Here is a 21,817-nt window from a genome sequence, read left to right as displayed (position 1 = left end):
ATGATCATCCGACTGAAGAAATAACAGTTTGTGTTGCAGGGATATCTACTGAAGTTAGCATGCTAACCAGTTAGCCCCAGCCTGTCCCAGTTCAAAGCTCCTGTGCAGGCAGTGTAAACACTGACACTGAATGGTGAATTTATCCCTCAGTTCAAAACTGCCAGATGAATGGCTGACCGAACTAACTATTGACAGCTACAATTAGACCCCTGTTTGTTTTTAGTATGAATTCAGTGAGTAGCCAATTCTTTCATATTGCAGCTTTAAACATTCTATAAAGTTCTGCGTTTCTTATGAGTGCATACATTTGTGTTATAATGTAACTATAACACGTTTATAATGCTATTATCAATGTTCATATTGTTTTATGGATGTTAATTAGCATCTTGTAATGACAGAGATAGGCCTATATTACTCAACATCTAACACTTATTCTAGGGACTTTAATGTGAAACGTAACAGGACGTTCCACTAAACTGAAGATGACTGGACAAAAAGTAATGGTAGACGGACAGAAAGACTGACAGTCACAGTGAAACATCAACGTCACAGATAGCTCCTCTTTCTGGTACAGTTCATCACACAAGGTGCTGGTCGTCATGTCTGTGTGTACATGTGTGGGTTTGTGTGTGAGTACCTGCACATGCTGCTCTTGCGAGAGCCAGAGCTGCTCGGAGATGAAGGAGGAGTCTGATAGGACCAGCTGTAATCTGAGCCCTTCAGATCCTTAATCACCTGACAGAGAGATGGAGATGGTGAGGTTTTAGAGGTTTGCGTATGATTTCTCACTTCCGTTATAGGCGTCCTACATTAGGTGGGTGTGTCTCACCTGTTCACTGGCAGGGGGCAATTTGTGAGGATCGGTTGTCAGCACAGTGAGGTCATCGATAATGGCCTGGAGGTGGGTGATCTCTCCCAGCATTGCGATCTCTCCATTCTAAACAAAAAAAAGAAAGAAAGAAAAACACACGCAAAGAAAACAGATTGAAAGAAAGAATCGAATTAAATAACAACATAAATACTAATTGCCTTCCTGTCTTTCAATCAGAGTTGATCTTTTCCCAAAAGTCCAAAACATATCAGATTGGTAATACAGTGGCATGTCAGCTAACACAGTCTAAAACACCTGTAACACCTCAGACATGGCAAAAAGAGTACTGTACAATGATCAAGACAGTACCATTTTACCTAATTTCTCACCATATGTATTGTTTATATATTATGTATATAATGTACTAACATAGAAAAAAACTGAAGTGTGAACACTGCACTGCACTGCTGCCGTCACTTGCAGTTTTACTCTTTGCTCACTGCAAAGGTTTCATTTCAATTTCAGTACACACTGCTTGCATCACCCGGTAAGCAGAATTAGTTTGATTACTAGTGAGGCACATTAGTATCCACAGGGGCAAACATTACATACTTAAATGACTCAAAATAAATCAGAAAATGTGTAAAAAGAAAAAAAAAAACATAAAAACACAAACAAAAAAATGGTATAAAATTCTTAGCCACAAACACTATGTTGTATTTCAAGTTATGCTAGATAAAACTGTTGCTTGTAGGAATTCTGTGGAAACACTACAGATGAATAGGGGTGGGGGGGGGGAATCACTAATAGATATCACCATGAAACGTCTCCAGCTGATTACTACATTTAGACAGTTATGTTAATTTATTCAGGTTCATATGCATATGAGCCATTATCTAATTAAATGTGTGCTAATTGCATGAATTTCCAGAGCAGAAAATTGAAAACACATAATCACATGAATGTGTGTTTTTAACATTTTTTTTGTATCCATTCATCTGAAAAAGAGGTAAAAATCTTAAAATTTACCAGTGCATAGAAAATTGTGTTTTCACCTGCAGTGTTTCCTCTTAAGAGTACTTAATATTGTTTAGTTTATGTCATTCTTTTGTAGGTTTTAACATCTAGAAGCTGCATCAAGTTACATCATATGGTTTATTGTTTCTAACAAAATCCCAGGTGTGAGGCAACTTTACTCTTTCAGACCTATTGTGGTATTTCAGGAAAGTTTTAAGCGAAAATTAAAATAATAGAGTTCGCTGTGACATTTTTGATCACCATAATTGTAACATAAATAATAATTCAACACTGTCATCTCCCTTTCTAATACATGACACTACACACACTTTAGTCCGTTGAACTGCACTATGTTGCCTCCCAGTGGAAATTAAGTGCAGTGAAACTGTCAGACAACCAACATTCCCCTTGAATCGCTTTCACCACCCCTCCATCTCTATCTCCTCACCACAACAGGCTGGAGGAAGCTGATGAAGGTGCAGAAGCGGCCTCTCTCTTCCACGAGGGCCCGGCGCACTGCCTGCTTCTCTGTCTCCTCCATCAGCAGGCACATGTCGGTCACATCCTGCATGGCACTGTCCAGCTGAGGCTGCAGGTCCCCTCGGCCTGGGGTGTGGAAGGTGCATTCATGGTGAGTGGCCAGAAAATAGGAGGTTTAAGATAATGAGATAGGAGGTGAAGGACAGGATAATTGCAGAAATGCATGAAGGAAAGAATAGAGAGGTAGAGTAGGTGGATGACAGGTAAGATGGAGGTGCAGATAGGGTGTGGGTGTTTAGAGCATGAACGCGATGTGGGCTTGATGGGATATCGCTCCACAAGCCTCTGCTTCCCACAATGCACTGCTCCATCAAGCCGGATGTCATACATTAGGAAATGCACACAGAGTGAGACTATGTAAGCAGAAACACTTTGTTTGATGTTTTGGCTCTGTACTCTTCATTTCTATTTTTATTCCATACTGTACTTTCCATACAAGGGTTGGCTATGGCTCAGGAAGCAGAGTGGGTCATCCACCGATCACAGGGCTGTTCAATACCAAACCGCCTCCTGTCCCAGTGTTGAAATATCCTCGGGCAAGAAATGAACCCCTGGTTGCTCCTTAGCTACTGGGTATGCACAAGCTGATGCATTCCTAATTACTCAACCCGGGATGAACTGGGAAGGGAACTGCATCAGAAAGGGCCTCCTGAGAGTGTCCAAAGCCTAGGCCAAATCAAATATGCAGATCAGATTTCCATGCAAGGTTGTGTAGATAATGTGAGCGAGATAGTAAGGGATAATCCGTAGAAGGGGATGGCTAGTGCATCATGTCATTATGTTACACAATAGTAGAAAAACTGTGGCCACTAGTAATATGGCTAATGACAGTTGCCTTTCTGTTGTCTGTCATTGTGCCACCTCAGCCTCAGGGCTGAATATATGCATAGAAAGTTGATCGCAATGTGTGAGAGTGAGAGTGTGTCACTGTGTCAGACGTCACCCAGCACAATGGCAGTATAGAGCCAAAACACGAATCATGTGTTTCTGCCGAACTTTACTACTTGCTGTGATTGCACTGCAATCAGTTGACAGAAGGTAAGAGGTGCATAAGTGTGGTGTAAGGAATCTGAATCCTATCTACCGTTAACAGAAAAAAAAAAAAAAAAACATGAAATGCAATGAATGGAAAGCAAGACATGAAAAAGGCCTTTGTAGTGTTACTGCATGCAAAACAGTGGGCAGAGATCTCTTCCGTAACAGAGAGAGAATGAAAAAGAGATCAGGAGAGGATGGGTGGCATGAGAGCAGAAACCCTGCTGTGTGACTACAAAGCTAATAGCAGCAGCTACAGAAGTCATGCAGGAGGAAGAAGTTAAATCACATCATGCAACTCCTCAAACAACCATCTGAACTCTAATATGCCACCTGGAGACAAAACCTGAAGTCAAGCGACTTTAGGAACTCTAGTGTTTAGATTTCTAAAAAGTCACCAGATTTATGAATATTCTTAAGGGAGAAAAAGACATGTTTCATGTTTCCTTCTTGTTTTCTTCTTAACAGATTTTGGTGTTGTACAGCATTATGGTCAGCTGTAGCTGTTTTCAAATGGACTTTATAAATACTCAAATCATTATATATATATTATATTATATTATATTATATTATATTATATTATATTATATTATATTATATTATATTATATTATCATTTTTGTCTGTGTTTATATACAGTATACATGACACAAAATGAGAATAAAAAGGAAAACACAATGCTACATGCTGGTTTTTGCAGCCTTCACACATTGAAAGCAGATGTACATAAAGTATATTGGGTCTTTTAAGACCCAACCAGACAAAGGACTTAACTGAATGAAATTAACCTGTATTATTATGTGTTACTATCTTGAGGCCTCCTCTTGTAGACGGGCCCTGAGATAAAATCTATCTTTAAGGTTTTTGTTATTTTGGCTGATATTTTGCCAGTGTGGTGCATTTCACAAAATACATGTGTCCTCATTTAACTTACCACAGACTGTTAACTATGTATTAATGACTGCAATGTATAAACATAAAGTGGGGAAAATAAGGCCACCTGGCAGGTTAATCCAGCCCTCATTACAAGTTCTTCCTTGTTTCCCTCGAGCCAACTTCCATGACTTTTCCATATAGCAAAACAATTGCCTAATATACACTAAAATGGAAACCAGAAACCCTATTATCACAAATTAGTCATCAGTAATAATAAACTACTCTGTAGTATGTTGGATAGTTGACTTCGGATGGGTGGGAATGTGAGTAAAAAAGGAGGTGACGCGGCAGAGCAGTAGCGAGCGACAGGCTGATTGATACTTACCCTGCATCTCTATTACAGGGGGACAAATACCACAGGGTAGGGAAAGACATAGAGACGGTAGCAGTGAGAGGGGGAGACAGCAAAAAGGAAGCAAAATAAAAAAAAAAAAAAGAGAAAGGGGGGGACAGAGGGAGAGAGAGGGGAGAGAGAGAGAGCAGAAATAGCAGAACTCACTGTTAAGGTTAGTACAAGGAAGCCATCACAAGACAGCCACAGTGCCACAGGTTAGAGCAAAATAACATCGCTGCAACCAAAAACTAAATACCATGAAGCATCAGCACTGACGGGCTGAGCACACATTCAAAAACATGACAAAAGAGGATTTTTTTTTCACGTTAATAATGTTTTGAATCGTTGTATGCCTCATATTTTATATCTACTACATATGTTTTCAGAATCAGAATCATAATTCCTTTATGTGTTCTGCAAACAGGACAAAAGGACAGTCATATTACAATAAACATTATAATAAAAAGCTAAGAAATAGAACAGAAATAGAATGTGGACCAGAGAAATTCTTAGAACATAACAAGAAGTCAGAGTTATTGGAGATTTACTTTGCAGACACCTCACATGTGTGTATTCATCTGCCTGGCAACTGAGTGTAAGCTGTTCCAGAATGAACGCACTAATTATTGGTTGCTGCATCACAAAGTGAAGTGTTTCGGGACAAATGAGAAAAGACCTGCAATACTACCGATTACCACTAGGTGGAAATATAAAACAACAATTCATTTGACCAAGACAGTACAAAGACTGTAGTTCTTGACCTCATTTTCAGAATGCGGTCACACTGTATTTTGAGTCTGTTTTAGTAACGTTGTTTTCAAGAATCCCAATCAGACAAAAGCCACAAATCAACATTTGATCCAGCTGAGGCCGAGGGAGTATTAATGTTGGTACTAGTAGCAACAGTGCTGAGATCGTAACTGAGAAACTGAAGTGAAAATGAACAGAATGTCAAAATGTATCCACGGCTACAGCACATGAGCTACATTCAAACACCTCCTCACACTATATAAACTGATGGTGACCTTGCGCAATGTTATTTGACCTCTACATTGTGACATTCTGTCAGATGTGGGAGCCCGGCAGTGATACTGCTGACTGTTACCTTTGCGAGCCTTCTTCTGTAGCTTCATGGTGTCAGATGACTTCTTCTTGATCTCGTGCCGTGACCTCTTGTACTCTTGAAACAGGATGAACAGAAATGCTTTAGTAAAAGGAATCGAAATTACACTTGTGTGAACTCATATTATCTTGTGGTTTCAATATGAACTTAGAGGTGATTCCGGGAGCTGTGTAAGCAATAGCTCAGTTACATTGACTTTACACTGATAAGAGCAAAACACTAAACAGGAATGCTCAGTGATTAGTCATTATGAGAGAAGGTTATTATAATACATACAGATAATCTCAGGCTCAAATCCATCTGCCAATCATATGAAGAAGAAGGTTAAGAAGTCAGTGTAAACATAAACAACAACAACTACTTTTTTTTTTTTTTTCCCCTTGTTATAAGGGTCCAGGCAACAAACTGACCTCAATGAACTAGTGGTCATGTCACCTGCATCTCAGGCAGAACACAACACAAAGATCAAAGCTGATGCCTGTACTGTCTGCGATGTGTGAGAGGAAATACCTCTCCATACAACCAGGTGGTGGTAGTCTGTATCAGTTAATCAAAAAGCGAAACCTGAAGGACCTCGGATCCATCGTCTGTGCGATCATTTTTACCCCACTCTCGCTTATATGGTCACTTCAGATCAAGAATACATCTGACCAAAAATGTTGCCAATGGAACTGGCAAAGTTTCAGAGGTAAAAAAAAACAACAACAACAACAAAAAAACAAAGGATAACATTAAGTGGGTCAAGTCATACTACAGCGACAATAGCAACCCATGCTATACACACAAAATGGTGGGGTAGGGATAGGTGGTACAGTAGGGCCAAGAGGAGGAATTGTGATCAGGCATGAATGCACAGCCTTATATCTCATCATCATGATCATTAGGTTGGCACATTGGAGGACATGGCACAAAAGCTCCACCCCAAAAATAGTTAACAAGTTGATGGCGGCTCAGCTTTGGCCATGTCATCTGGGAACGTCCTGCACTGGCACATCAAATACTTGCATACACACCTTCCTCCAATGTTACACTGTGGTGTGACTAGTGGAAATCAACAGTTCTTCTTGTGAGTGCTGAGATACAATCATCAGTTGTAAATCCTTTATCATAACAATTGAAACAGCTGTGCAGGGTCTGATAAGCCTTCAAATGTATGGAAATGTTGATCAAACTGGATTTACTGGATTATATTTATTGTCTCACTTTTACTTGCAGCAATGCACTCACACCACCGTAGTCCCCTGCATTTTTAATACAGTGCTACTTATATTATGGGATGCAACCCAGACATAAGAACTTAGTAATGCAACCATTTGATGAATTAGCATGGTAACCTGTGTACCTTTGGCATGATCCTTATCCAGCTGGTTGGCTGTCTTCTTCCAGTCCTCAATCTTGTCTTGGAGCGGAGTGATCAGACTCTCCATCAAAGCACTGTAGGAGGGACAGACATACATGGATTAAAAGACATCTTGACAGAACCCCAAAAGCTCTTGCTTTGTTTCATTCAAAATGAATCCTATGACTAATATGTCCATTGTGTGGTGTCTTGACAAAAGACTGATGTAGTGTAAACAGAAAGAAACGCCCATTCTGACCACAAAGCCCCACGGAATATGAGACGGTATTATATATTTCTGGAATGAAAACGTTATATGAATTCCCTCCACATGTTAGTCCACTTCATACTTTTAGTATCTGGTACACTGCCCTCCTGCCTATCCACACATGCATACACATGTGACACAAATGCACACGTGTGGAGTAAATGAAGAATTGTCGGAACATGTGCAGACACACACAGACACACAATGGTTTTCAGATTGACTTAGTCTTCAAAGGGACTCCTGTTGTTCCCATGGACATGGATTATCATCATCATCAACATCATCATCAACAATGTAATAGCTTTTGCCATGAAGAAGTCATTAGACAGTATGAAGACTAAAATAAAATGCAAACAATGGCTGAAAACAGACTGCTGGTTACACTCGTTTACGCATGTACAGACAGAGCAATGCTCCTAATGGAGGCCATACATAACAAAAAAGATTCAAAAAGCAGTTGTTCCGTCATAGAAACACGGTTAGCTTTAGATGAAAATACACATGAGGTTTGACTTCTGAAGACCCTGCTACTTCTACAGGGTAAAGCCAACAAAAGGGAGGAAGGTCAATGGAGGACATGGATCTTACTTGGTGAACTGGCGAAGTTTGGCCTCAATGCTGCGATGCCTCATGCACATCCTGGTCAGTGCTGAACCGATGTCTCTGGTTGCCCCTGGAAACACAAAAAAAGCTAGGTTCATTGGCTGAAACACACACACACACACACACACACACAGACATACTGTACTGTCCAACCAGATGCTACCAAAGAGGCTGACTACACATTTACCAAAGAAACCACACAAAGCTGTGATGAATATTTACATTACTGCTCTGAGTGAGCTGTGCAAAGTCAAAGCATTGTGTTCTTCAAACAGATGAACCTCTACCAAGCTTTTGTATCCTTTTACAATGAGCCAGTATTTACACAAGAGACTGATCTGCCTCTCGTAGACACTCTACACACTCCTGCTTCGCCTAAATAAAGTAGTGTCCCACGAGTGTGTGTTTGTGTGAGAGCCAATGGCTCAGAGACCCAGTTTCATGAGCTGCTAACCTGCAACTGTAAACACCTGTCTATTTAAAGGCAGAGTAGGTCCATGTGGAAAAAGCTGACCCTGGAGTAAGAGTTCAGTTCAAGTGATGGCAGACAATGCTGACTTCCAAACAAGGTGCTAAGAGCTGCTGCCGCCGCTGCACAGGTGGAGAGCTGACAAGAGAACGTGATTATAGCTTCACTCTCGTGCTATGTACTTAAAGACTTTCCAGCAAAAGGTAAGGCTTACGCAGTGTACAGTGCCTAGAGAATACCATAATCACTGCTGCCACTATAATGTACACACTGGAAAATTCAGATTAAACAGCAGCCAAATGGGATTTCCTTGAGAGTCACTGTTTATCATCAGGGCTTAGACAGGCTTACACAGTCGAACGCAGGGAGTGCAGAGGGAGGAAGGGCGTTGTTCCAAAATGTTATGCACCAGATTAATATTTTCATCCAAAACTGAAAGAATCCAATGTTTGGACAAAAAAGGGGGATGGTGACTTCCCCAAAATGATCGAATCAACAATTTGAGAAACCTCCTCTGTTATACCAGGCATGCAGTGACCATATCGTTGAAAAAGGGAAGTTGTCTTCAGATACAGTCTGGTGGTCTTATAATTCACAAAGTTATTTAATGCAAACCTGGTCCTTTTTTTTTATTGTATAATTTACAATTGCATTTTTGGACACAACTGCAGAGTTTAAACCACGCTTTACATAATTTTTAAACAGATTGAAATATCTCATGTTGAGGTCTGCATTCAGTTGAAAGCATTGCTGTGCCTATACATCCTCACAGAGACGCTAACATGGTTGTAGACTCTTAGTCTGACAGTATGTCAGTCTACCTCAGCCATATTTATGTTGATTACCTAAATTCATGCATAGTTTTTTTCAAAGCTTTAAATGTTCTATTTGGAAGCATTCCCAACTTGTCAGGTACTGATGCTTTGGGATTGTCGTTTGGGTCGTCGTAATCCCAAAGCATATTTGTATAGTTGGGAGAGAAGATTAAAAAAAACAGCTTTCTAAAAAAGCAGACCTTTAAATAAATTCTCACTTTTCACAGTAAATGTGTCAGGTAACTACGGTGTAGTTGAAGGAAAGTTAACGGTTATAGCAAATAAACTTAGGCTAAAGTATCTTCTCAGTGTGAGTACACTACAGTATGGAACAGTTCTGGTTAAGAAACTGAAACAATTTTAGTTAATGCTTGGGAAAGACCAGAATATGGTTCATCAAAAAGCAAACTTTAATTTCAAGTCTATGACAGAACACAAACTCCAGTTTCCTGCTATAAGGGTTAGGGTTAAGTGATGGGGATGTAGGTGTATGGGGGCTCGAAGCGACCCAGTACGGCATAGGCTCAGGTCTAACTTTGTTACTCTCTTAGGGTTAGGGTTAGGGTTCAGGTCTAAGGCAAAAGTCAATTCAATACCACAACCTCCACACCTTTACTGTCTGCCTCGCAATATGAAAGGCTCATTACAAGCCACTATAGGGATAGTAGTAAAACGTATATGTAAGGAATAAGCTTTAAGCAGTTCATTTTATTAAACATTATAAAAATTACAAGAAGAGATTACAAGAACCTCGAGGAACTATGTTTTAAACTATATAAAGATACCACATACCCATACACTCATAAATGACAAAGCACACACATACACATACCTTCACTGTGTGTTGTTCACATCCAGAGAGAAGTGCTCCATTCATAATTAACAAATTCCTCCCTCACGCCTCCTGTTCTACCCAGCAACCATTCATTAAAGGAGAGCCACCCTCCCCCAAACACACACACACACACACACACACACACACACAACACACAAATATAACAGTTGCACAGCTGAAGCAGTATTTCGAACAGTGTGTTGATGGTGTGCTCTAATCCATAATCAATAAGTCGAACATAAAACTGACATGAGGAGAGAGTGAAGCAAAGTCACATAACTAGAGTGTGTGATATTATGTGTCGAAGGAGGATGAAGACCGGGAAAGAAATGAGAGAGGGAAGAGATGAGAGACCATGAAGACGAGAGGGGTCGCCTCGCACATTTTAATGAGCTCACTGCTGGCGAGGGAACCATGAGACTGGATTTACAGCCAAGTGTGTGTGTGTGAGTGTGTGTGTGTGTGCGTGTGAGTCTGTGTTTGATCTCTACATTCATGATGGTCCTCTTCCTGTTTGTCTGTTATTACCATGCCTCTCAGACTCCACAGGAGATCAACAACTAGATGAGGGAGGCACAGAACACACACTACTCACATCTGGAATACAGCTACTGTGTGTGCATATGTTTGTGTGTGTGAGTGTGTGTGTGAATGTCTGTCTTTGCTGTTTGCTTCCAATGCAAATCAACATGTCTCAGCACTTTAACTGGAGTGTAAGAGGCAAAGCAGTGGCTTGAGCTACCTTAAGTTGTGCTTGTTGATTCTTGTAAAACAAGTAAACAAGTAATGTTGATTCAGCGATGTATTCTGTGGATGTCAGGGTTAGGGTCACTATTTGCTGCATTCTCATCATAAGAATTACAACCACTCTTACTCTATAAGGCCATTCATCTGTAATCAAAGCTGCTACTGTCAAGTATGTCAAGTTAGAGACTAATCGTAGTGTAGTAGCAGTGTTAAGTCTTTACATTTCTACAAAAATAAACATCAAAATTACATCTGAATTGTGTCTACTTTTAGCTAAATCACTGTAATCTGTAATCTGCAATCTAATCTGTACTTCCATATTTGTATAAATAGTGGTTCTATATGCATTGTAAGAAGGGTCACACACAACCATGAACCCACAGAGAATGATCACCAACTCTGCTGTTCCCTCAATTTCTGATGTAATTTCAATACTTGAGTCACTTATATTTGCTCATTTGACATCCATAAACTTACCGCTTATGTTGTACATGTTTCAGGGACATGGAGGATTTAAAGATACTCATACAAGGTACTAATTAAATCACAATTAGCAAAAATAGTAGTGTATGCACTGGAAGATCGGCGCTGTTGCAGGGTTCAACCGCAGGGTTTAACCCTAACCCTAGCAATCAGCATTCAGTGCATGCGGTTTTATGTTCAGTGTGTTTTATTTCATTTAAAAGCAAACATGTAGTAAAATATGCAGCCAGACAGTCATAAAACCTTACATGTAAAGCAGCAGAGTCTGTCTTCATTAAGAAATGCATGTGAAAGTCAAGTTTGAGGCAAAAAGGCAAACACCATGGAAGTTGATTGCCCTGACAGTACAAAAATACATGCATTTATGGTTATTATTGTTGTTTTTGTCACTGGAGTGTACCACCAGTATTCTGAGATAAATCCCCTAGACCCCACCCCCTTTCTGTCTGTCCGTCCATCCTGCAGGGCAGGGGGAACTCTCTCCTAGGAAATATGACTTTACTCTTTTTCCTTCCTCTCCCCTCATTTGCTCTCCTTTTCCTGCTTTTGATATGCTTCCTGGCTGCAAAGCTTCCAGTGAAATTACATGTGTGCATGTGTGTGTTTGTGAGAGGGACTCACCCAGACAAGGTATTGAAGACTACTGTAGCTTACCAGATGCAATATAATTAAAGATTCAATGAATTGCATCCATCAGTACAACATATTTAAACTAAATCAAGTCATCTCATAAAAAAAAACACTATGTATTAATTAGTATGCAGCAAATAGGCTATGCTTTATTATCTGAGTTAGTTTAGCTTTAGCTTTGGTAAGACCAAAAGAAATTCAATCTAATATTGATATACTGCTGCAGATACCATAACACATCTGATACTTACAGAGTTAGATTTCACTGGATGGAGATTTTAAAAATCAATTACAATAATGACAATATCAAGACCTGTGAACATGAAGGGCAACGTGCAAAATATTCTATAAATTCCGGAGGCTATGTTCTATATCATATATATATATATATATATATATATATATATATATATATATATATATATGTATGTATATATATATATATATATATATATACACATACATATATATATACACATACATATATATATACACATACATATATATATATTTGGATATCATCATGATATGATGTCACAGGCACAGTGTTAGTCTGCCCTTCATCGCCCAGCAACTGACTTAACTGACAGGTTTGTTACGGTTCCCATGACAGCGCAGATCTTGGCCTGTTACTAAGGTCAAGTTGTCTGCTGCTACGGTAACAAGTGCCTGAACTGCACAGAGAGAGAGAGAGAGACAGAGAGAGAGAGAGAGAGAGTCTCACAACAACACTGCAACAACACTCAGGGCAAACCAAATCATACTGCAATGTAATGAAAGTTATTTGGGACATTTGGCCCTGAAAGAGATTATGAATTGTCAGAACAGACACAGACCCTCATCAGGTTCACAGGCCTAGTGATCGTGGCCAGCAAATGGTAGTCACTAAACATCGTGGCAGCCAACGGGAAACAGAAGATGTGGTCACTGTTGATAGATGAGACAGAGGGAGGGAGGCACTGCCTCCTACAATAAAAAAAACATTCAATAAAGCAGAGAACATTGAACTAAACAAGTTCAGCCTTCTAATCTCAGATTTCAAAGAGCTTAATGGCCTATCAAAATTGAAAGCAAAAGACAGGGAGTATTTTATCATCCCACAACCCTTCCTAATAGCTTGAAAGACATACAAGTTTTTTGACGGACTGTCGATGAGCTTCTTTAACCACTCTGCTCTCTAATGATAACACGCACCCCCTCTCCCTCTCCCTCTCCCTCTCTCCGTCTCTTTGCCCGGGGCATCTGTGGCCTTCCCACCGGTGCATCTCCATGGCAACAACTATCTATAATCTTGCAAAGGGATTCATCAGCGTCTGTATCTGCATTTGCTGCGCAATCCACTGCAACTGAGCAGCCGCCCATCTGACTTAATGTAACCATCATGTGTATGCAGATTTGTGTGTGTGTGTGTGTGTGCGCGCGTGTGTGTGTATGCGGTCTTCCATTTTATGCTACATCAGGAGAAAAAAAAGGTATTGTTTCACCTGAAGTAAATGTCATACTAGCACCAGTCTGTGAATATTCCTTATCTTCTTTACCGCATTCTGCATTGAGTTGAAGCTCATATGACAGACAAATTTTAAAAAGTGTGCTCCCTGTTTCGGCGCAATCTTCAGCCTGACTCATGCTAACTCCAGGTAAGTGTATAATTCCGTTCTAATGAAATACTGAACTTGCCCCGAAAAACTTTTTTTAAGACATGTTCTGAAATGAAATGAACACATTCATCCAGCTGATTTATTAAATATTACACTGCAGGCTACAAACCGCAGCATTGCATGCGACAAAAACCGCATGAACACCCACCATCATCTGGCTCTTGTCTTTCATGTCAGTTGCTACAACTGGCATTCACTCCCGGGTCAAATGACTTCAGTCGTCACGGGTATATTGTCTTCAGGCCCTGGCCAGCCACAATGCTATGCCACACGTTGCAGTATAGGATGCTGGCTTATTAATATTTTTCCTTCCGTCTCTGTTCAAGCAGTGCTCCGGCATCATTCAGTTGGTGCCGAGTGTGAAAGAAAGACTGAAGTAAAGATATTACAGAAGTAACCATTGTTGCTTTGTCAGTCACTTCCTTGTATGAAGGAACATACAAAAATAGGAAAGGTCATTATGTCACTGAATCTCACTTTTCCAGTCTACAAGCGTTTTACAACACTTGTCACTGTCACCCATTCACATATACATTCATACACTGATGGCAGAGGCTGTCATGCAGCTCATCAGGAGCTATTTGGCGTCCAGTATCTTTCTCAGGGACATTCGACATGCAGCTGGGGGAACCAGAGATTCAAACCAGTGACCTTTCATTTGCTAGACCACCCACTCTACCTCCAGAGCTACAGCCACCCCGATACTGCCACCATGGTCAGCTGCAAAAGCAAGATTCAGTGACGTCATGACCCTTCCTTCTTTTTAGTTTCCTTGGTCAGTACCCAAATCTTGCCAGCTACCTAATTGGTACTAGGGGTCAAGCCTGAGCCAGAGCTGATCCATTCACCTGTCCACACCTGCTGTTGTTTTCATAGGCTCCTTTCAAAATGCTCCCTGCTGTCATCTGTCATCACCAATTTGTGGATTATTGCTCCACCAGTGCTGCATCTATTAGCATTTATCCAGATAACAAGTCAGGTAAAGCAATAGTTTTAGTGGTTTTAGGATGTTTTAATGTATGATGCAGCAACAGGTCTGGGCCATTTTTAATATAACTTCAAGCTTCACACATCTGTCGACACTGAGCAATATAATACAAGACATCCTTCTTGTAGCTTCCATTTTCATTTCCATCCTCTGACTCAAGGGTCATTAACACACTAAAGCCACTTCTCAATTCAGGAAATAGGACTTCTGAGGCACAATGCACCCACCCAAGACACACCTGTCTGCTTTCAGTTACTAAGACAACTTTTGCTCCAACATATCAGCTGTAAAGTTTGAAAACTCCTCATAAGGGGAACCCCCCAGTTTGAACATGGAAAACACAACACTGTTGCATTCTGACAGATAATATGACCCCATGTCTTTGACTAGCATGTTAACATTTATGTCATATCATCCTTTACACATGGAGTTTGTACAACCATTCAGGATATATGACAAGGATGTAGATACAGTTGTGTGTATGATGCAGGTAATGGGGGATAACACTATTCTGCTATCAGTAATACCAGAGAAAATTATTGCATTTTTTAAGGTACCTATAGTCTGGGCAGAACTGTAAAAATGAGGAAGATATTAGAAATAGGATAAAAGCATGTAATAGGTGATATAAGACAAGAGGAGGAACATGCAGTCAGGGATGACAGTGCTTTTGTGTCTCGAGTGGCATAACAAGGAGGGAGGGTTAATGCCAAAGCAGGTGAGGCTGCGGTTGCCAAGGTTACAGACGTCTGCTGCAACCGCCCATCTGCTCCCCTGACACCAGCATCTCTGCAGTGACACAGCAACAATAAGGGTTCAACCAAAAAGAAAGGCCGGCTGGGAGAGACAAAGAGGGGCAAAGACCAAGGTGATGAGGAGACGGATTACGGAGAAGATCAGCAAAGGCAGAGAGACTGCAGTAGTAGCAGCGCCAGATGAAGGAGAATAATTCATGAGGCCTAGATTCTCCTCTCGCTATGAAACCAAGTCAGTAACCCAGTCACCCTGACCAAAACAAGGCATCAGTTTCTGATACAACAACATCTACACACCAAAGTGTATTCCAGGGTAAATCCTGTGCAACAAACCTAATATACCGCATGCTAAATGAATGCAATGCAGCATGAAACATAGCTGAGTAAACTAGCAGTAGGAGTGCAAAGGCTCATCAGGTTTACTAATCAATAATCAAGCTAACAATGTGGTGAGCAAGTAATATTATGAGTGATGATAATTGTTTGAATTATTAACATGATGAAATATGAGGTAATATAAACAGTTTAATATGTGTCTCAGCCAACTCTTGTCGAATTTTAGTTCCCTAACCCTTGTTACAAAATATTGCGGCCTCAAAAGACTGTAACTGTTGACTTGTGTGTTCTTACATCCAGTATTAATTTTAAATGAGCTCATGGTGAGTCTGTTTACATGCCTGCCTTCTACTTAGCGAGGACATGCTCCAAAAGCAAATATCAGGGGGCAAACCGTAAGTGTCTGTAGTTTGTAGTTTCAAAAAGCATTGTACCAGAATAATATATTGCACCTAGGGGAGCTAATGTATGTTTGAAATACAGCATTTACAAGATTTAAATGCTGAATTTATTATAGGATGATTCATTATGATACAATTATTTCTTTCATGTAGATTTTTGATCATAAATTAGAATTAGCATTAGAATTCTATAAACATCATACCTATGATTTACAATCAGACAAATGTTCACTACTGATAACAAACTCAAAAGTTGGATCAGCTCAACAGTGTGCACCCTGCAGCAACTGTCAGTAGACAGTAAACAGCGTGCAATATGGTCCAATTCAGTACAAGATATCAGTAGACAATGACAGTTAAAGTGGTGCAGTGCTACCAGCAGTCACAGAATACAGCTCATGAGGGAAAGGGGAAAAGAAATGGTACAGAGCAGGAAATGGAACTCCTCTACAGCATCTATCTAGTCTCCAAACCCATGCACATACAGAGCAGGTGAATGCACAGTACCGCCCCATAGAACAGTATCCTGGAGAACCTTTCTGGCAAACTCCATTTAGGCATTTTGTTAACCAGTACCCAGCTAAAATATTTTGAGCTTTAACAAGACTGAAACTACAAGTTGTCCTGTCAGTCAGACGTCCTTCCAGCTGACAGAACTTGAAATTGACTGACATACACACATGCACACACACTCACACACACATGCACACGCACGCACACCACAGCATGCCAGCTTCGACCTCTGATCCCCTTTGTACCCATGGCAGCAGGAGGCCACGGCGAGGTCACTTCCTGTCAAATCACAACCCTTCCAGCCCCAACTGCTGTTGCTATGGTGACAGGGGGATAAGACTGTACTTGACAGCTGAACTGACAAAAACTCTGAAGACCAAAAAAAGTTTGCTGTTTCCTTAGAACCGTCAACTGAATCGTCATATTTCATTGTGACTATGTACAATATTAAATGGCAAGAGACAAATACGTTTTTGATTTTGAGCTGTGTTGAATTAAACACATGATGTGAATAACAATCAGATAGAAAGGCCTGACTTAAACTTTAAAGACTTGGTCCGGTTTTTTCCACACACAGACTTTACTTGGGCCGGCCACCCAGGTATTTTAACGCCTGCCCCTCACTCTTCACCTCCCGCCTAATGCGTTAACGAATCGCCTTTTTCCATACTTTTCCTGTGTCAAGGTCACGGCCTGCTGGCCTTGGTGCTGTTTATTGTACAAGACGATGAAGTCCAATAAGTGATTTCACACAAAACTAGAAGTTTGTAAAAATCATTTTTTAACTATGATATATGGCACAATTCATGTACAATACAATGTCGAGTATGTTGCGCTAAGTTTTCTTTCACATACAAAAGATTGTATAATTTTATTTTTTGGCTATCTATCATAGTGGGCATTTAAATCTTTGGCAATAAGCCCTGTTCACTGACACTGTCCTCAGCCACCCATCACGCTGGAGAGTTTGACCCAGTTGAGTTCTCGCTGCGATGAACCTGAACAATCGATGTTCTGGTCCAGTCTGGTTGACTTCCACAGCCAATCAGTTCCGTTCCCAGTTAAGCCTAAAACAGCACAGGACATTAATAAATCTTCATCAAGTACTGTAGTTGCAACAAAAAAAAACATCAAAATCTCATCCTCTGACCAACTTATTCATGGGGTGCATTAAACAACCCACTACTAACAAACTGGGCTAACCTCCTACTTTCACAAAATGGATCTTATCTTACTGATTTCATACATTCAATTGGTTTCAGTCATGGAGTCATGGTCGATTTGCGTCAGACATTCACATATCTCTTATATCTGATGTTGTCTGATGACAACACAGCACTCGGCCTACTGAACAGGCCACAAATGAAGGTGTCCTACTTCCAACTCTTATTTGACAAGAAATCACAGAAGTCACATGCTTGGTGATTAAAACTGAATATTAAGATGTTTGTGCAATGCAGGTGGTTTTAACTATATCACTATCCTCGCCTGAGAGTGCGGAGCTTGCCTCGACCAAAAGTTTTTGTTCGTTGCTCTCATCAGGGCTGAGCCAAAATATCTTGTCCAGCTCAGCATACTGCAGCAGAGACTGAGCTACTGTAAACTGTGTAGTGATTATAGTTTAAACTCACAGTACTAAATGTTGTCTTTTTTTTTTATAATTAGCAGTTAAAGCCTTCTGTAATTTGGTATAATATGAAATTATTATACTGTATCTTTGATTTTGTTTGTGTTTTTGCACTGTATGTTTGACTCCCTCATTGGCTCACGATGTTAAAACAGATACACAAGATCGATGGTGGTTGGCAGCACACGCAAAAACACTGCTTGCATTCTCAGCCGAAATTGGCCTAATAAGAGGATTGGACAGCAGCATACAACAACACACTGTAGCTCCGGCGCTAAACAACATTTAGCAGGAAAAGCTCAAACACTGCAGAGTAAGCCTGATGTCCTCTAAGGGGTAGGCAAAATAACATGACCACCTGTGTAGTACAACTCATTGCAATAGTATGTTTGCTTCGTACCTTTGTGCCATAATGTTGTCATTTTATGAAGGAGATGTTTATTGAAAAGGATTTTTTTTTTTTCAGAATTACTTAAAACAGACTTTCCTAGCAGGTTATTTTTCCATAAACAGATTCTCAAGTCATGATCCAGAAAATGTACTCTTTTACTATCAAAGTACAGATTTTTCAGATGTTGCTTTTTGCAATAAGAGAAATTAATATTCCTAATGAGATGGTAGCGTGATGAAGATTTTACCCGTATCACACGCTCTTAGAGGAGCAGAACGAAGAGGCCAAATTGACTGATAGAGCAGCAAAATGACGACCTCGGTGAGGAGAGAATATTCCTGATTAGTTCAAGGGCAATTATGTTTCAGTATATTTTTTTTAAGTAAAAGTATCAAACATTTGCTGGGTTCAGCTTCTTAAGTGTCACGAATCTAACAGAGGAATCTTTGGGTTTCAGACAACTGGTTGGACGAAGTAGTTGTGAGCATTTTTGACAATCAAAGAGTAAATGATTGATCATGAAAATAATTGTCACATTGCTCGATGATGGAAATAATCAATAGTTGCAGCCCTAGTGTAAAAGTCACCTGGTTTACAGAGATGGGAGGAATGCATGCCAAAGTGGTTCTGTGCTGAACAGAAAAAAGGCAAAGGTCAGAGACAGAAGCTTTAGAAAGAGGAGAAACCTGACTCTTTTTTATGTGCAATGTTTTCTTGGGAATAACAGCGTGTTAAACTCTGCAAGCTTAATGTCTTCGTTTTCTATCCTTGTCTTTCTCCCTCCCTTCACCTCCGTCTGTCTTTATTCCTGTCTAAAGGAGAGATGTGTTTCATCCCTGTCATATGGGAATAACCATCCAAACGGCCTGACAGCTCAAAGCCCTGACTTGAAAGTATATGAGCCTTAAAACAGCATAATAAGAGTTTTCTGCATTCTCCGGCTGAACTGTAATTCTCTTCTTTCTCACATTCAGATGAACTTCCATCAACTTGCGTACTTACTTTTTGTTCAAGAGCATCAAAAATACCAGCAGTCACCTCAATGTCAGCCACAAGTAAATACCTTAAGACATTTTAAGAGCTGTTAGATGACCTCCACAATGTTCATGTCTTTATGTTGTTTCTCCCAATTTAAATGACATTTTCATAACTCTTTGATGGACCTTGAGATCGCGAAGCTCTGATGTCAATACAGCACAACCTACATGAAACTTTCAGTGCTCCAGAAATGACAGAGACCAGCTGCAAAACAACATTAACATCACAGAGAAAGCCCACCGTTGGACAACTTCCTTACATGCACAGAAGTACACTCATTTACTCCGAAGCCCAGCAACTTGGACCCATTAAGATGCAGGGTACTGTAGAATGGTCAGAGAGCTGGTGCAATGCTTTAGAGTGGAGTCAGCTGGGCCTGGGAAAGCATGCACATTCTCTGGCTTTGATTACAGAGGCTTTAAATCTCTCTGACACCCATACACACTAACACATACACACACACGAATATACAATCTGAAGTACAGACACACACTCTGTCCCCAGAGACCAAGGCAGGACTGAACTACAAGCCTCCAGACAGGGCATATTTACTTAAAATTGGGGGGGGCGTTGTTGGCAAAGGACAGTTTCTGCAGCTAAAAATACCAGCACACAAAGTGAAAACGGCCGGGCCAGCTTGCGCCGTCATTACACAAGAAACAGTGGAAACATTTAGAAAGAGAGCAAGAAAAAAAATCCAAGAAAAAAGTTGACAAGGACTTAAAAGGCTTCCCCCTGGATCTGTCTCCCAGTCTGTGTTTACCAGATAGATATAGGAGCACTACACAAACAGTTCTGGGCTGGTTGCACTGATTGTTGTAGCCTAACCATGAGCCCAAATCATAGGCTACTGTGTGAAGTAAAGACTAGTAGTCAAATTATGTGGTTATTTGATGTGTCAGTGTTTGAGACACAGCTGTTTTTATCGTGATTTAGTGCTTCCTCTATTTTATATGAGTATCAATATGCAGAAATTATGATTTTTTTCTAAATAGCTTCCATGTCATGTGGCCCATTGACTTCTGAAACAGATTCTGTTTCAAAAAAAAAAAATATATATAATAGTAAAGAAAATAATGGCAAAAAAGTTCCCTCGTGCTCAAGAGGTTAACATATTTTCAAGCAGCAATGTCAGCTTCTACACTATTTTGTCTCGTGTCTTAGATTCTGATTCTGAAATTCTGAAAGTGATTTTTTTTTTTTTTTCAAAGATCTCACCAGTAGTCACCATTTAAAGGGTTATTTTTCAAAATTTTCTTCCAGGGGAGCATATCCCCGGACCCCCATATTGTTGCTAGGTTACAGACTCAGAGCGCAGCTGCTACAAAAAAAGTGTGCTCTGAGAATTTTGGACGTATGGGGAACTATTTCTTTCTTAGCTGAAGCCAACAACGGGACAAAATAAATGTAAGGAGGGACATAGTGGAGCCGTATATTTTCTTGCTTTTTTTGTCTTTTGCCATGATAAGTATTAAACGATAAAATAAGGTGAATAAAATAAAAACAATAAGCGACATCCTGGATCTGTTTGTTCGCTCTTCTTCATTCTTTTATTGTATTATGGAAGTATAAGATCGGGACTCAGTATGGGCAGATACTCAAAATCAAATGACTCGGACTCGACATCCCTACTATCTACACAATCCTCTTAAATCTCCCACACCTCAGTCCAATCATTGCTCTGGACATACACTGACAGCCCCATTGCATAATCTTACAAGCATTAAGAAAATTAAAAATGTGACAAGAAAAGTCTGAGTGAGACGACTAGAAAGAAAATAGGATAACAAAGACTTCACCAAGTGAAAAGTAATTAAAAGAGTAACATAAGTGTTTTTTAGTCCTAAATTATTGTTATAAACTCATTGTAGGAAAGGAAAGAAAAACATATAAATCATTCATTAATCTTTATTTGTCCTGTGTCAATACGCCACCATACTTATTTTACTTACAGAAACCCAACATGTAAAAGATCCTCAAAATGAGTTCAGAATATGTTCAAAACTGTGCTAAATATCATAAAGGAAGACCATTAAGCTTATGGCTGAGGGCAAGCAGTCCAAACTAAAGTCCTCTTGAGCGAGAAACTGAATCCCAACCAGATTCAGGTTTGATGACCTTAATGA

The 21,817-nt window shown here is 40.1% G+C and overlaps 1 protein-coding gene across 4 annotated transcripts in view; it reads right to left on the bottom strand.

Annotated features, from left to right (window-relative positions):
• Positions 1-21,817, bottom strand: part of mtss1lb (MTSS I-BAR domain containing 2b) — a 79,136-nt gene that overhangs the window by 16,935 nt on the left and 40,384 nt on the right. For 3 of the 4 annotated variants that reach the window (XM_037096045.1, XM_037096047.1, XM_037096048.1), the window contains exons 4-10: positions 7,991-8,075; positions 7,138-7,229; positions 5,778-5,852; positions 4,664-4,672; positions 2,277-2,434; positions 830-937; positions 638-735 (exon numbers count right to left, since the gene is read on the bottom strand). In XM_037096045.1, coding sequence (XP_036951940.1) covers positions 638-735; positions 830-937; positions 2,277-2,434; positions 4,664-4,672; positions 5,778-5,852; positions 7,138-7,229; positions 7,991-8,075 — 625 coding nt within the window. The remainder of the gene's footprint in view (positions 1-637; positions 736-829; positions 938-2,276; positions 2,435-4,663; positions 4,673-5,777; positions 5,853-7,137; positions 7,230-7,990; positions 8,076-21,817) is intronic. The other variant, XM_037096046.1, reaches the window with a different exon arrangement.

Source organism: Acanthopagrus latus, chromosome 4, assembly GCF_904848185.1.
Source record: "Acanthopagrus latus isolate v.2019 chromosome 4, fAcaLat1.1, whole genome shotgun sequence".
NCBI lineage: Eukaryota > Metazoa > Chordata > Actinopteri > Spariformes > Sparidae > Acanthopagrus > Acanthopagrus latus.
This window is presented reverse-complemented; position numbering and strand designations above follow the sequence as displayed.